The 15708-nt window shown below is 41.5% G+C and overlaps 1 protein-coding gene across 1 annotated transcript in view; it reads left to right on the forward strand.

The window, feature by feature from the left end:
• The first annotated feature begins 538 nt into the window (after positions 1-538).
• Clip1 (CAP-GLY domain containing linker protein 1) overlaps positions 539-15708 on the forward strand; it is a 72891-nt gene continuing 57721 nt past the window's right edge. The window contains exons 1-7 of the mRNA XM_013023065.1: positions 539-557; positions 1895-2463; positions 4569-4693; positions 5558-5780; positions 10776-10973; positions 11500-11603; positions 13086-13146. Of these exons, the coding sequence (XP_012878519.1) occupies positions 539-557; positions 1895-2463; positions 4569-4693; positions 5558-5780; positions 10776-10973; positions 11500-11603; positions 13086-13146 (1299 nt within the window). The remainder of the gene's footprint in view (positions 558-1894; positions 2464-4568; positions 4694-5557; positions 5781-10775; positions 10974-11499; positions 11604-13085; positions 13147-15708) is intronic.

A 15708-nucleotide genomic window follows, 5' to 3' on the forward strand; every position in this document is an offset into this window, starting at 1 on the left:
AAAATATTGTTACTCATTGTCTTGTGGTGGCCACTGACATCAGAGGAGCAGACAGAACCGGCTATAGGCCAGTTCAACACATTCTCAACATTTTACATGTGTGAACTCAGTCTGTTCAGCCTACTGTACAAAATACCTTAGGCTCAGAATACATAAACAACAGCAGTCTATTGTTTATATTTCTTGGGCTTCTGCAACTTTGTGTGGCTCACTAATACAAGTCCAGGAGGCCTTAGGCTTTCCCTGATGGCTTTTTCCAAGACAGCTCTTCCTGTACAGCATCACTTCCTGCCTACCTGGTATGTTGCTTTCCTGTCCTTTCCAACTCCTTGATTCCAGTCTCTATTAGGGCACAGGCTGTGCTGTCTCACTTTGTTTTTATGAGATCTATTTGTAGACAGGAATTCATTGAAAATGTATAGCATCAATAAATACAGTATTTCATTTAATCCTCATTTTAAAAGCCCTTGAGAGATGTTACTGTCCCCTTATAGATGAAGAAATTAAATTCAGAGAGGTTGTGTTACATCCTGAGATAATGATAAGTCTTTTGAATGGTAGGATGGTTAAGAATGTATGCTTCGGGCTGGGAAGTTGGCTCAGTGGTAGAGTGCTTGCTTTGCATGCATGAGGCCTTGGGTTCCATTCCTTAGCACCACATTTGCAGAAAAAAGCCGGAAGTGGCGCTGTGGCTCAAGTGGTGGTGTGCTAGCCATGAGCTGAACAGCTGAGGGACAGCGCTTAGGCCCAGAGTTCAGCCCCCATGACTGACCAAAAAAAAAATGTATGCTTCATCAATTAACACTAAATATTTACTAAATTCCTGTTGGATGACTATATGATTGAGTTTCTAGTCTAGATATTTAAACAAATTGTAACTACTGTCTTTCTATTAGGGTAGAGAGAGTGTACAAAGTTGTGTTAATTTACCTAGACATTTGGCCACGTACTATACTTTTTTCTTTACTGTGATTTCTACCCCTATCATTATTAATGCAGTATTATGCACTAATGACCTCTGGGGCCACAGCACTGACTCCTTTCAAATCTGATCACTAACTTGTTCCATTAATCATTTAGGTATTTTTCTTTTTTTGGAGGCACTACCAGGGATTGAACTCTCAGGGTCTAGTGCTTGCTTAGCTTTGCTTCCTTGGCTGGCACTTAAGCCATGCTTCTAGCCCTACTGTTTGCTGGTTAATTAGAGATGGAGTCTGGCAGATTTTTTTGCCTATGCTGGCTTCAAACTACAATCCTCTAGATCTCAGCCTTCTGAGTAATTAGCCACTAGTGCTTGTCCCTGGTCCAAGTATTATCAGCTTTAACTGACTGCCCAAATCTTGGAATACAGCCTATTTCAGTGGATCTAATGTGCAGGTTAGAAGTGGAATCTGACCTAAAGATAAAGGTCATTGATGGTTTTTGTCATTGTTATTTTTTGTTTGTTTTATTTTGATGGTACTGGACTTGAGCTCAGGGCTTAGGCACTGTCCCTATACTTCTTCTGCACTAGGCTAGTGCTATGCCACTTGAGCCACAGTACCACTTCCAGTCCTTTCTGAATAGTTTTTTGGAGATGAGAGTCTCATGGACTTTCCTGCTCAGGTTGGCTTCTAAGCACGATTTTCAGATCTCAGCCTCCTGAGTAGCTAGGATTACAGATATGAACTACTAGCATCCAGCAAGGTCATTGAGTTTTTACTCCCTAGCTCACTGAGTTTTGACATCATTGAAAATGGTAGTGAAAGTACGCTATCTGCTCTATAACCTGGCTTAAAAAGAAGTCAAAACTACTCTCTGTCTACTCCAGTTGCCATTGCTTTTTCTATTTTACTTTAAGTTAGAGGATGGCTGCTTGAATATGAAATTGACTCTTCTGTACTTCTGTTTTCAGCTTCAGCTCCAGTAGAAAAAACAATATCCAGTGAAAAAGCTTCAAGCACTCCATCTCCTGAGACTCAAGAGGAATTTGTGGATGACTTTCGAGTAGGGGAACGTGTTTGGGTGAATGGGAATAAGCCTGGGTTTATCCAGTTTCTTGGAGAAACCCAGTTTGCACCAGGCCAGTGGGCTGGAATTGTTTTAGATGAACCCATAGGCAAGAATGATGGTTCTGTAGCAGGAGTTCGGTATTTTCAGTGTGAACCTTTAAAGGGCATATTTACCCGACCTTCAAAGTTAACAAGAAAAGTACAAGCGGAAGATGAAGCCAATGGCTTGCAGATGGCTCATGCATCCAGAACTGCTTCTCCTTTGTCCACTTCTGCAGCTAGCATGATGTCCACTTCCCAGGCCACTCCCTCAAATATTCCCCATAAATCATCCCAGCCAACAGCAAAGGAAACAGCCACACCTCAGATCAGCAACCTTACAAAAACTGCCAGTGAATCAATCTCCAACCTTTCAGAGGCTGGCTCAATAAAGAAAGGAGAACGGGAGCTCAAAATTGGAGACAGAGTATTGGTGAGTTATGCACTTATCAGAGCTACTTTGTTTTTTCCCTCTCAACCTGTGTTTTTTTTTTCCCCAATAGAAATCTTTGATTTAGAAACAGGAAACACTTTGAATCAAGGACTTCACCATAAAGCCCAGACTGGCTTAGAACTACCTCAGCCTACTAAAAGTTTGGAATTATTGGTGTGTGCCATCATGCCCAGCTTCCCTTCCTCCTGAAAGTTATTGATCACCAAAATTCTAACACAGCTGAGATTATCAGCTCTTCAGCTCAAGGAGAGCACTCTACCACTTGAGCCATAGCACCACTTCCGGTTTTCTGAGTAGTTTATTGGAGATAAGAGTCTCAGAGTTTCCTGCCCGGGCTGGCTTTGAATTGAGATTCTCCGATCTCAGCCTCCAGAGTAGGTAGGATTACAGGCATGAGCCACTGGTTTATCAGTTTATTATTATAAGAGAATTTCCCCCAGTGTCATCATCCACAGTGCTCTTAGGGTTCCTGCTATATTGGTTCAGGTTTCCTGGATTATTTACCTGAAATTATTTACCACAGCCTGTTAATACCTCTTGGAGAAAGCAGTTGTCTTGATAGTAACGTGACTTACCCCCAAAGAATTCAGCAGATTATTTGAAGAGATTACATCATGTTTAATTTGCTATGTTCTGTACATATGATTTTGGTTAAAACAGGGCTGGGTACCAGTGGCTCATGCCTGTAATATTGTATACTCAGAGTCTAAGATCTGAGGATCATGGCTCAAAACCAGCTCAGGCAGGAAAGTCCACCAGACTCTTATCTCCAGATAATCACAGAAAAAATCAGAAGTGGCATTGTGGCTCCGGTGGTAGAGCACTAGCCTTAAGCAAAAAGAAGCTGAAGGACAACACCTAAGCCCAGAGTTCTAGCCATAGGACTGGCAAAAAGAAAAAAATGAGGAAAATTAACTTCTAATACTATGAATGTAACACAATCTCATTAATCCATACAGTGGGCTGAGATATAATTATAAAACCAAGAAAGGGGTTTTCCTGTGTTTTTTTTTTAATTCTTTATCATTTGCCTTAGTTTTTTCTTTTTAATTATTTTTATTTTTATTTTTTTGGGTCCGGTCGTGGGGCCTGAACTCTAGGCCTGGGCACTATCCCTTAGCGCTTCAGCTCAAGGCTAGCGCTCTACCACTTGAGCCATAGCACCACTTCCGGCTTTTTGCTTTTTGCTTATGTGGTGCTGAGGAATCGAACCCAGGGTCTCATGCATGCAAGGCAAGCACTCTACCACTGAGCCACCTTCTCAGCCCTTTCCTGTGTTTTTTTATAGACCAAAAGTTAGTTATGGAACACTACCTTTTGTATAAAAGTCAAAAATTGGAATCCTGTCAGGAGGCTGATAAAACTGAGTGTCTTGGTTCAAAGCCAACCTGGACAAAAACATCCCGGAGACTCTTATCTCTAATCACACACAAAAAAGCTGGAAGTGGGGCTGGGAAAGTGGCTCAGTGGTAGAGTGCTTGCCTCGCAAGCATGAGGCCCTGGGTTCCATTCCTCAGCACCACATAAACAGAAAAAGCCGGAAGTGGCAATGTGGCTCAAGTGATAGAGCGCTGGCCTTGAGCTGAAGAGCTGAGGGACAGCGCCCAGGCCCAGAGTTCAGGCCCCATGACCATCCCTTCCCCACCCCCCCAAAAAAAATGCTGGAAGTGGGGCTGTGGCTCAAGTAGTAGAGTGTTAGACTTGAGCAAAAGAAGCTCAGGGACAATATCAAGCCCTGAGTTCCAGACTTGGGACTTGAGACCAGCACAAAAAACAAACAGATGAAGCCAGATGCCCGATGGCTCATGCCTGTAGTCCTTGCTACTCTGGAGGCTGAGATCTGAGGATCGTGGTTGAAAGCCAGCCTGGGCAGGAAAGGGAAAGTCTGTGAGACTCCAATAAACCACCAGAAAACTGGAAGTGGCACTGTGGCTCAAGTGTTAGAGCACTGGTCTTATGCTGAAGAGCAGAGGGACAGTGCCTGGGTCCAGAGTTTAAGCCCCATGACCAACAAAAACAAACAAACAGATGAAGCTATAGAATTATGTTTATGTTCATTTCTTCAGTTTTACCTTCTCTTCTAGGTTGGTGGCACTAAGGCTGGTGTAGTCCGATTCCTTGGGGAGACTGACTTTGCCAAGGGGGAATGGTGTGGTGTGGAATTAGATGAACCTCTTGGGAAGAATGATGGTGCGGTTGCTGGAACAAGGTAGGATTGGAATTGTATGGCATCATGTGTCCCTCTTGGACATGGTAGTGCTGAAATAGATGCCCCCACAAGTGTATAATGGAAATGAATGAGTGTTTGTAGAGCTGCACTTCTTCTTTTTTTTTTTTGGCCAATTGTGGAGCTTTAAACTCAGGGCCTGAGCTCTGTCCCTGAGCTACCACTTGAGCCATGTGCTACTTCAACCTTTTCTGAATAATTTATTGGAGATAAGAATCTCATGGGCTTGGGGCTGGGAATGTGGCTCAGTGGTAGAGCACTTGCCTTGCATGCCTGAGGCCGTGGGTTCGATTCCTCAGCACCACATAAGCAAAAAGAAAAAAAGCCGGAAGTGGCGCTGTGGCTCAAGTGGTAGAGTGCTAGCCTTGAGCTGAAGAGCTGAGGGACAGCGCCCAGGCCCAGAGTTAAGCCCCACGACTGGACCCAAAAAAAAAAAAAAGAATCTCATGGGCTTTCTTGCCCTGGCTTGCTTGGAACTTGATCCTCAGATCTTAGTCTCTTGAGATCTGGATTACAGTTGTGAGCCACGGGCACCTGGTTGAACTTTTTTTTAATTTACTTTTATCAAATGGTAGAAATATTTGTGCCCTGGGCATAGAACTTCAGTTAAATATGAGCAATCTCATGTCTATTTCATGTTGTTATTAGTGCCCTAAAACATCCTTAACCATATTTGTCAATTCACATACATGTGAATGCCGCATTGTAATATATAATAACCCCAGCTTGGAGTTAGAATTTCCAGAAAACCAGTCAACATGTTATAAGGTGGAAGAGTCCTTGGTTATAGTTGTTAGCTTTTTGAAGTTAAATTTTGTTTGCTACTGTTCTCATTGTTCTTGAAAGGTATTTTCAGTGTCAACCCAAATATGGCTTGTTTGCTCCTGTCCACAAAGTGACCAAGATTGGCTTCCCCTCTACAACACCAGCCAAAGCCAAGGCCGCCGCCGTGAGGCGTGTGATGGCCACTACGCCTGCAGGCTTGAAGCGCAGCCCATCTGCCTCCTCCCTCAGCTCCATGAGCTCTGTGGCCTCCTCTGTGAGCAGCAAGCCTAGCCGGACAGGACTAGTAAGCCTCCCTTCTTCCTTACTTTGCTCTCTGCATTCCAGGCACGCACAGCATCCTTAGTTCTGCTTTCTTATCCTTGTCCTCATTGTGGTCCATAACTAGATATGAAGTTCTGTGGAAGTCTTAAAAAATGTAATTCGGACAGACATCAAGAAGGTTTTTGAAATAGTTTTTAGTAGTACTTTGTAGATTCCTGAAGGTTAAAAATCCACTAGTACTTGGTGAATCTGTAGTAATTTGTTATTCTTTTCTCTAAAATTCTGAGGAAAGTTTCCTCAATATGTACATCTCATTTTGATTTCAAACAGTTTTAGGAACCAGAGTGTTTTGAGAAAAGGTGTGTTCTTAGAAATGTAATGTCATGTTAATACAATCTAATCTCCTGAAAGCAGTTTATGGAGTGGAGTGCTCCTGATGGAAGCCAAAGGAAGGTAGAAGGGCCTCCACTTCTGGAGCTGGAACGGTGCTGGGAAATGTCATGTGGTGTTCAGTTGTCTCTTTTTTCATCATCCCCTTGCCCATGTCCCATCTAGAGTAAAGAAAATAGAATCATCAGAATTAAAATGGTTCCTCATTGTTTTTGTTAACTTGGTATTTACTAGGGTCAAAGGTAATGACTGCTTTCACCTGACCCCTGCCCTCAACTTTATTTTCTTTTATCTGCTTCACTAAGCAGATACCTCAGAAATGGCAGTACAAAATTCTATTCCAAATGCATTTTGAATCTCTGCTTTATGATGGTGAGCTTCAGACAAGAGTTAGTTGTGGATCTCTGGTAGCAAGGTTCTAGCCCTTGATCTCATTTTGTCTTCTGTACCATGATGATTTAGCAGAGAAAGGCAGCAGTGAAGGCTAGGGGCAGGGAGTGGGGGTTGGTGGGGAGGGGGAAGGGGGAAGAGAGTGGTCCTGTTTCTCTGGAGTTTCTCTTTCTTTTTTTGGTAGTACTGTAGTTTGAACTCAGGGTCTTTTGCTTGCCAGTCAGGCACTCTACCATTTGAGGCATGCCTCCAGCCAGAGTTTTTTCCTTTTAAGTTCAGGAAAAAGAAATACTGCTTGAACTATTTCAGTTTACATCCCATAAAAAAGACTACATCCTCGTTAGAAAAAATATCAGTGGACTTTTCTGAGGAAGTCATAATAAGCGAGTGGAAAGAAGTGAAGAACAAGCTCCAGCATGTGGACAAAGCCTTGTTCAGAGAGGCTCAGCAAATTCCAATATGGACATTGTCTACTCTGCTATTCTAAGAACAATTGGGAAATACGATATTGTCCTGCTCCCACCCGTCTTTCTTCTTACATGCAAACCAGTTCTAATTTCTCTTATCTCATTTTATTTATTGAAGAAAATTGTTGAAAGAGACGAAAGTGTCTTGTGAGACTACTTGTTTCTGTGTGTCATAATGAAGGGTGGCTATAGTTTCTAAATCAAATATTACTGTGAAAGTATGAAGAAGTTATAAAATAATTGAAAGTATGATTTAAATTCTCTTGCTCAGAGATATATTTCTATCCTTGTACAGTGAAATTGAAAGAAAGATTAAAATTTAGTTTAAAAATTCAAATTTAAATTTATTTTTTTAATACCCAGTAACTTACTGGGAGTAAACACCCATTGGGCACTGGGTACCTTGTTAAACCTTGGAATACTGTTTATCACTGTGACCTTCATTTCCCATGCTTCAGTAGCTTTTCATAATACTTGCTTTTGTCTTGGCTGTAGTCAGAACTCGGCTTTGCAAAGACCTGCTATTGAAAGAAATGGAGTACAGTCTAATGTTGAAATTCTCTTGCCTTGATCTAGTCATCATGGTATAAACTAAAATTCTTCAGTATCTCTGTTTTCCTTTAAAACACATTTAAAAATCATCCTGCAGTACCCTCCAATGGCCCTTGGGTAGCTCTGCACAGGATTTGAGATTCTCACATTTAATGTTCAGTAAGATCTGTTAGGAAGCAAAAGTATAATTTAAACATATAATTAAAGTAGAAAATTGGTCAAATGACTGACAAAAACTAATCCCTTCCCTACAAATATGTTTATATAATTCAAAAAATTTCCCAAAATGAAGCAGCAAAGAGCATCTAAGTTGCCACATTTCTTTTGTAATTTCTTTAAACCTGTAGCTATAGCTTAACATAGAAATGAAAAGGATTATAGTTCAAGAAACATAGAGATTGAAAAGACAGACTTAAAGACTCTTAAGAGAAGAGCAGGAAATGTTGTATACAGTTTTCTTAGAAGAAACAGACAAGCGCCTTGGGCACTGAGACTTTTTCTTCAAAGAGACATCCCACCATCCTCCAGCCTCCACGACATCTTGGGTTTTATTGCATTTTTTGGCTCTCATAGACGTCCAATTGCTGAATTATTAAATGAAAGATACTCACTACCTTTTCAGTCTACACCCTGTGAAGAGGGCTTAATAGACTGATGAAGAGAACATTCAGGCAACAAATGAAGCTTTGTTTGCAGAAGATGAAGCAAAGTCTATTGATCTAGCCAGTGACTGCCGAGTCAAGGACTTGGATAATGCTTGTCAAGGGAGAAGGCCAGGTCCTCACTTGGAGCATTCAGAGCCTAGTATACAGAATATAATTTACTTTGTCCAGTTACCTGCTAACAGTTAGCATAGGGATTAGCAGGTGACATAACTGAACACATTCTTTTTTTTTTTATTGTGAAAATACTGTACAGAGGGGTTACAATTACATGGGCAAGATAATGTGTACATTTCTTATAAGCATTGTAGCCTCCTCCTTTGTTTCCCCTTCCCATCCCTTCCCATCCTCCCTCCCCCTTTTTTTTGTTGGGGGGGATCCAGTTGTGGGGCCTGAACTCTGGGCCTGGGCGCTGTCCCTCAGCTCTTCAGCTCAAGGCAAGCACTCTGCCACTTGAGCCACAGCGCCACTTCTGGCTTTTTTTTTTTTTTTTGCTTTTTGCTTATGTGGTGCTGAGGAGTCAAACCCAGGGCCTCATGCATGCAAGGCAAGCGCTCTACCACCGAGCCACCTTCCCAGCCCCTGAACACATTCTTGGAGTCCTAGGACCCCCCTATCCCAGTGGTCTCCCTCCCTTTGGCCCTCCTTCTTCTCCTCTGTTCTTTTTTTCTTCCTCATTTCCCCCTACCCTTTATTTTCTCTTTCTCCACAAACTTTTCTTTTCCTTTTTTTTTTGGTTGGTCTGGGGCTTGAACTCTGAGCCGGGGGCTATTCCTCAAGTCTTCAGCTCAAAACTAGTGCTCTACCACTTGAGCCACAATGCCACTTCCAGCTTTTTCTGCTTATGTGGTGCTGAGGAATTGAACCCAGGGCCTCATACATGCAAGGCAAGCGCTCTACCACTGAGCCACCTTCCCAGCCCTACACAAACTTCTTCTTTTTTTTTTTTTGTCGGTCGTGGCGTCTGAACTCTGGGCCTGCCTGCTTAGTGTCCCTCAGCTCTTCATCTGAAGGCTAGTGCTCTACCACTTGAGTGTCAGCCTTACTTCCGTCTTTTTCTGCTTATATGGTGCTGAGGAATCGAACTCAGGGCCTCATGCATGCAAGGCAAGCACTCTACCACTGAGCCATCTTCCCAGCCCCAACAAACTTCTTCCATTCCTCCAACGTTGTGTATATAATATATATGGTGTGTGTATATTTATATATATACATATATATATACACACACACACATATATACACATAGATATACATACACATAATATATATGTGTGTGTATATATGTATTTTTTTTTTTTTGTCGGTTGTGGGTCTTGAACTCTGGGCCTAGGTGCTGTCCTTCAGCTCTTCAGTTCAAGGCTAGCACTCTATACCACTTGAGTCACAGCACCACTTCTGGTTTTCTGGTGGTTAATTGGAGATAAGTGTCTTGTGGACTTTCCTGTCCAGGTTGGCTTTGAACCATGATCCTCAGATCTCAGCCTCCTTAGTAGCTAGGATTACAGGCATGAGCCACTGGCAGCCGGCACATTATATATTCTTTAAGGCATATGTATATGTGTCTGGGTATATATTTTGACATACACATACACACATATACATGCATGCACACACACACACAACACAAGGCACCACCCTTATATAACTAGCATTTACTCATCATAGCTGATTGAAGTTCTGGAGGCTGGATTCCTGGATGAAACTCTTCTGTGCTTTTTCTTTTGAATGAAAGATGAAGACAATCTTGATAAAAATTTAATCAGTTGAAGAATTTGTGGCTCCAAGGCTGATCTCTTTCTCTCTCTGCTAGTCCTGGGACTTGAACTCATGGCCTAGGCACTGTCACTAAGCTTTTTTGTTCAAGGCTAACACGGTACCAACTTGAGTCACAGTTCCACTTCTAACTTTTTGCTGATTAATTGGAGATCAGAGTCTCATGAAATTTTGTGCCCAGGCTGGACTTCGAACCATCATCTTGAACATATTTTCAGATCTCAGCCTCCTGAGTAGCTACATTACAAGTGTGTGAGGCATTGGTGCCCAACAAAGGCTGGTCTCTTTGTTACAATAGTATATAGAAGATTAAGAAGCTTTTAGAACGTTTTAGTGACAAATCTCAGGATCAAAAAGTTGCCCAAAATTTCATCACAAGAAGATAATTTATTTTATTTTTTTGGTGGTACTGAAGTTTGAACTCAAGGCCTTGTACTTACTAGGCAAGTGCTGGACCACATGAGCTATGCCTTCAGCCCAACAGCAAGATAACTATTGAGGTCAAGCTGAAGGAGTTGAGAGAAGCCTGTCAAGTGGGTACTGTGGAATTTTTCTAGATTCCTACCAGACCCAGGCAGCAAAGCTCCAAATACCTACTGTGAGCCATATAGTCACCTTACACATTGATGTTGATACGTTACTTTCCCTAATACTTCACAAACCCGTGAGCTGGGGCAACACTTTTGCTTTGCTGAGGAGAGACCTGCTGTGCATGCATCACTTGCTTCCTGCCTGCCTGATAGCACCATCGCCCTTCACCTCTCTGACTTTCCTTTGCAGTTGACTGAAACCTCTTCCCGCTATGCCCGCAAGATATCGGGTACCACTGCCCTCCAGGAGGCACTGAAGGAGAAACAGCAGCACATTGAGCAGCTGCTGGCTGAGCGGGACCTGGAGCGGGCCGAGGTGGCCAAGGCCACCAGCCACGTGGGGGAGATAGAGCAGGAGCTAGCCCTGGCCCGGGATGGGCATGACCAGGTGAAGTCTGGCATTGACTTTCTTGTGGAGATGGTGATGGTTTCTCAATGGAGTGAGGAAGCCGAAATGTGTTCTCAGAGCCAGGGAGTTAGTCTTGAGCCAGAAATGACTATCAATTTCTTTGCTGGAAAGCTGTGACTTATGTATCAGTTTCTATTGTCATAAAAATGAAGTTTTACTCTTTTTGATTCTATGTCAGCCTTTTGATCTTTATATCTAAGTCTTTGGACCCCTCTCTGTAAGTTACTTGTTTACTAGGACCTTAGCAGGTCCTGTTTGTGGATTACTATCAATTTATGTTTCACCTTTGGAAAGAAAGAGAGTTGTTGTAACATTGTCCCTTGTTGCCTGAATGGTGTGGTTTTTCATCATGTAGTTTCTAGTATTACTGTTCAGAATAAGCTATTAAAATAGAAAGTCGAGTGTGACAGGGTTGTAGAGTGATGCCCATCTACCATGGTAATACTTTCCTGGGTCTGTATCTGCACCAGAGATAGGCTGCTCACTGACATTTCTACTTCCCTAGCACGTCCTGGAATTGGAGGCCAAGATGGACCAGCTTCGAACAATGGTGGAAGCAGCTGATAGGGAGAAGGTGGAACTTCTCAATCAATTGGAAGAGGAGAAAAGGTGATCTCTTAAGTGTTCTCTGTTGCAAGTATGGCCTTTTCCTTTTCTTAGTAAAAGTTTCCTGGCAACAGTTTGATGTTGTCCACCCTTAAAACCAAAGAACCAACTTGTCTGTAGCAAAAATCAAGCTCATGCTGGATGAAGAGTGTGCTTCGATTTGACTTTATTCAAGAAGTTTGGAATCATTTAAAAATAACCTAATTCATTATAACATATATTTATTAAGTATCCCTGGATGCTAAACCGGTGTTTCCAATTTGGTATTCTGAGGGTAATTCTGGAGCTATTCCTGGTGAGGGGATATTAAGGTTATAGTTACCTAGTCTTTGTGAATTTATCCTTACATCTGATGAGTGTTGGTCCTGCGGCTTGAACTCAGGGCCTGGAACTGTTTCAGCTTTTTTGCTCAGAGATAGCACTCTTAGCACTTGAGGCACAGCTGTTTCTGGCTTTTTGGTGGTTAATTGTACATAAGTTACTAGGCTGGGGTTGAACCGTGATCATCAGATCTCTAAGTAGTGAGGGTTACAAGTGTGAGCCACTGTCACCCGACCCGTTTTTTTTTTTTTTTTTGCTGGTCCTGGGTGTTTTATTGCTCAGAGATAGCACTGGAATCACAGCTCCACTTCCAGCTCTTTTTGTGGTTAATTAGAGATAGGTCTCAGACTTCCTTGCTTAGGCTGGCTTGAAACCACAACCTCAGCCTCCTCAATAGCTAGGAATCCTTTTATTCTAATCTTGAAATAGATGTTAAAATTATCTAGGAGGTGTGAAGTCTGGGATCTCTATGCAAGAAACGCGTTAACTTCTATAAAATATCAAATGTGAAGCTAACACCTATAATCCTAGCTACTCAGGAGGCTGAGATCTGAGGATTATGGTTCAGAACCAGCCCAGGCAGGGAAGTCTGAGACTCTTATCTCCAATTAACCACCAGAAAACTGAAAGTGGTCCTGTAGCTCAAGTGATAGAGCACTTGCCTTGAGCTGAAGTGCTGAGAGACAGCGCCCAGGCCCAGAGTTCAAGCCCCACGACTGACAAAAAAAAAAAAATCAGATGTGGGAGTGGCATTGTTTTCTATACTGCTCTGCCTTATGTGTTCTATATTGGAAAGCATAAATTATACACTTAAATTTTGAAATCTTTTTATGGCATCATAAAAAAAGATTTTTTAGACTGATTTTATTTTGATAGATGGGTTCTGGTGTTTGTGAGCAAGGAAACCAGTTTTTTTTAAATTCCTACCTCATGCCTTTTGAAATGAGTTCCTGGATAAGCCTTTGCAGTTTTCTAAACTATTAGAGTACAACTCCTGTCGAGAAGAACGCTGAAGACCCATGTCTATTCTCTTTGACTCAAGGCATTTCTTTTTATCATCACCTGCTTGGTTCTCCAGAGTACTGATTACACATTTCCAAGTGGAGTCGGTAAGGAGACTGTTCCCTCCCTTAGTTACTTACGTGCTTTACTTTTATTCCACAGGAAGGTTGAGGACCTTCAGTTCCGAGTTGAAGAAGAATCAATTACTAAAGGCGATCTTGAGGTAAACTCTTCCAACTATCTAAATTCTTTTTGGATACTAGTACTGAAAAATAGGAGTGACCTACTGATCCTCTACTGATCCTTGGGGCCAGAACAATCTGCTCAGAGAATGGCAGGTACCCTGCCTCTGGCCCATTTGGATTATAATGATACTTTGTGGCTGAGGTGATGGTGCTTTTCCTTGAGCCCATGATTGTGGTTTCCCAATCTCTGTGGCAAAGCAAAATGTGCGTTACTCTTCCATGCTTGAAAATTCAAGTCCATGAATTGGATTTAATCAGGTCAAATCTGGCAGTGTGTCTGCAATTTAAGGCAGTCCTAAGTGAGACACTGTGCCAGCTCCTCAACTTCTTATTTGGCATTTAAAAATTCACAGAGATTTTCTTTAATATCAGATTTTTTCCTTTTTTTCTTTCTCTCTTAAAAAAAGAATAAACTGGGGCGACTTAAGCAAAGAGAGAAACATTTCCTGCTCCTCCCCTAAGTAGGAAAGAGGAATTAAAGACTCCCAGGTTTCTCTCTTTCAGTATTTTTTTTTTTGGAGGGGGGCGGTACTGGGCCTGGGGCTTAAACCCAGGGCTTGGGAGCTGTCTTTGAGTTCTTTCACTCAAGGCTAGTGCTCTTACCACTTTGAGGCACAGCATCACTTCCAGTTTTCTGGTGGTTAATTGGAGATAAGTGTCTCATAGACTTTTCCTGCCCAGGTTGGCTTCGAACTATAATCCTCAGATCTTATTAACTAGGATTATAGGTTTGAGCCATCAGTGCTCAGCCAGGTTTCTTACCTCTTAATAATTATTCATAGTGAATATACCTATTCATAGTTTTAGGAATAATTCATAATTTTACATTAAACATGAGAATTAAATGGTTTTGATACTTTTTAAGCCACTGCCAGATACATGATAAATATAAATTACTAACTTTTTCAAATTTTGAAGAATCTGTATGTATGTATTTATTTATTTATTTTTGGCAGTCCTGGGGCTTGAACTTTGGGCCTAGGCTCTGCCTAGACTCCTTTGCTCAAGGCTCATGCACTATCACTTGAGCCACAGCACCACTTCTGGCTTATTTACTGAGTAGTTTATTAGACAGAAGAGTTTCTCGGACTTTCCTGCCCCAGCTGGCTTCAAACCATGATCCTCAGAGCTCAGCCTCCTGAGTAGCTAGGATTACAGGCATGAACCACTAGGGCCCAGCTTGTAATGTTTTTTTTTTACTCTATAACATTTAGTAAAAATGGCAGTAGTCTTTTGGTTTTCAGAAGACACATTTTGGGCATTTAGAGTCTGTTGGCTGTCCTCACTCTACTTAAGTCATGGCCTTTCCAGACAAGAACTCTGATTTCTTTGGATATAAATGTATCTTCAATGGAGAAGGGTAAAGGGAATATTTTCTAAATTATGTTAAGATCCAGAATTTAATGTTTTATTAACAATAGAAAACAAATTCGTCATTCATTTCATATATAGTCATATTCTTTAGTTGACTTTTGTGTTGTGCTCATCCATTTAAAAACACTCCACAGTCTCATTAGAAGTTTCATATCATCATCTAATTCATGTGAATTACAGGCTCTGCTGTTTTTTGGGTGGGGTGGGTTAAGATATTTACATCAGAACTAGGCTAGTATAGTCTGTCTGATAAACTTACTTGAAATTAATCAAAGTTTTCTTGAAACCCTAACATATTGAAACTTTGGTTGGATCTCTTTTTTTTTTGTTGTTGCTTAATTTTTTTATTTTTTTGCTGATAGCAAAAGAGCCAGATTTCTGAAGATCCTGAGAATGTAAGAGGGCACTTAACTGTGTGGATATTTCCCTTAACACAATTGATTCCAGATTAAAATGCTTATTGATACACTCAAACACTAACTGCATACTCCAACCTTGGGGCATTGACCTTAATATTCTGTGCATGTGGCTTTCATAGCACTTACATTTGTATCCTAAAGAAATTGTATGTGATCACTGAGTTTCATACATTCATTTGTTGAATGAACAGGCAAATATTTATTTATAAAGGATTTTTGCCAAAGAGGAAAAAATGTCTGAGGGTCTAGCCTTCTTCACCTAATGGATAGTATCTTCTAAGGCATGATAGCTGATGAGAAGCATGGAGCACATTAGATGACGGAGTTGTAGAGATGCAGGAGGAGGTTTTCTAAGTTGTTGGGTCTTAATCTAGAGCAGGAATCCTGAGGCACCAGTACCGATGGCCTTTACACGTGCTCCCACTGCTGTCCAGTACCTGCCATTGCAACTGACAAGAAATTAAACTCCACATTTGTTGCGACAGTGCTTTCCTTGGTGTGTGAAAGTGAAGATACTGTGATTTATTTATTTTTAATTTTTCTCTTGTGGTGTTAAGCACACAGTCCATCACTGAGCTATCCCCCAGGCCTTCTTTTAGTTTTATTTTGAGACAAGGTCTCACTAAGTTGCTCAGATTGGCTTCAAATTTGTGATCCTTCTGCCTCCCAGGTAGCTGGGATTATAGACACACACCATTGCACTTAGCTACTGTGTGTTTTAAATGGACTTTTATTGAAGGGAGCTTT

This window comes from Dipodomys ordii, unplaced genomic scaffold (genome assembly GCF_000151885.1).
Source record: "Dipodomys ordii isolate 6190 unplaced genomic scaffold, Dord_2.0 Scaffold66, whole genome shotgun sequence".
NCBI classification, from domain to species: domain Eukaryota; kingdom Metazoa; phylum Chordata; class Mammalia; order Rodentia; family Heteromyidae; genus Dipodomys; species Dipodomys ordii.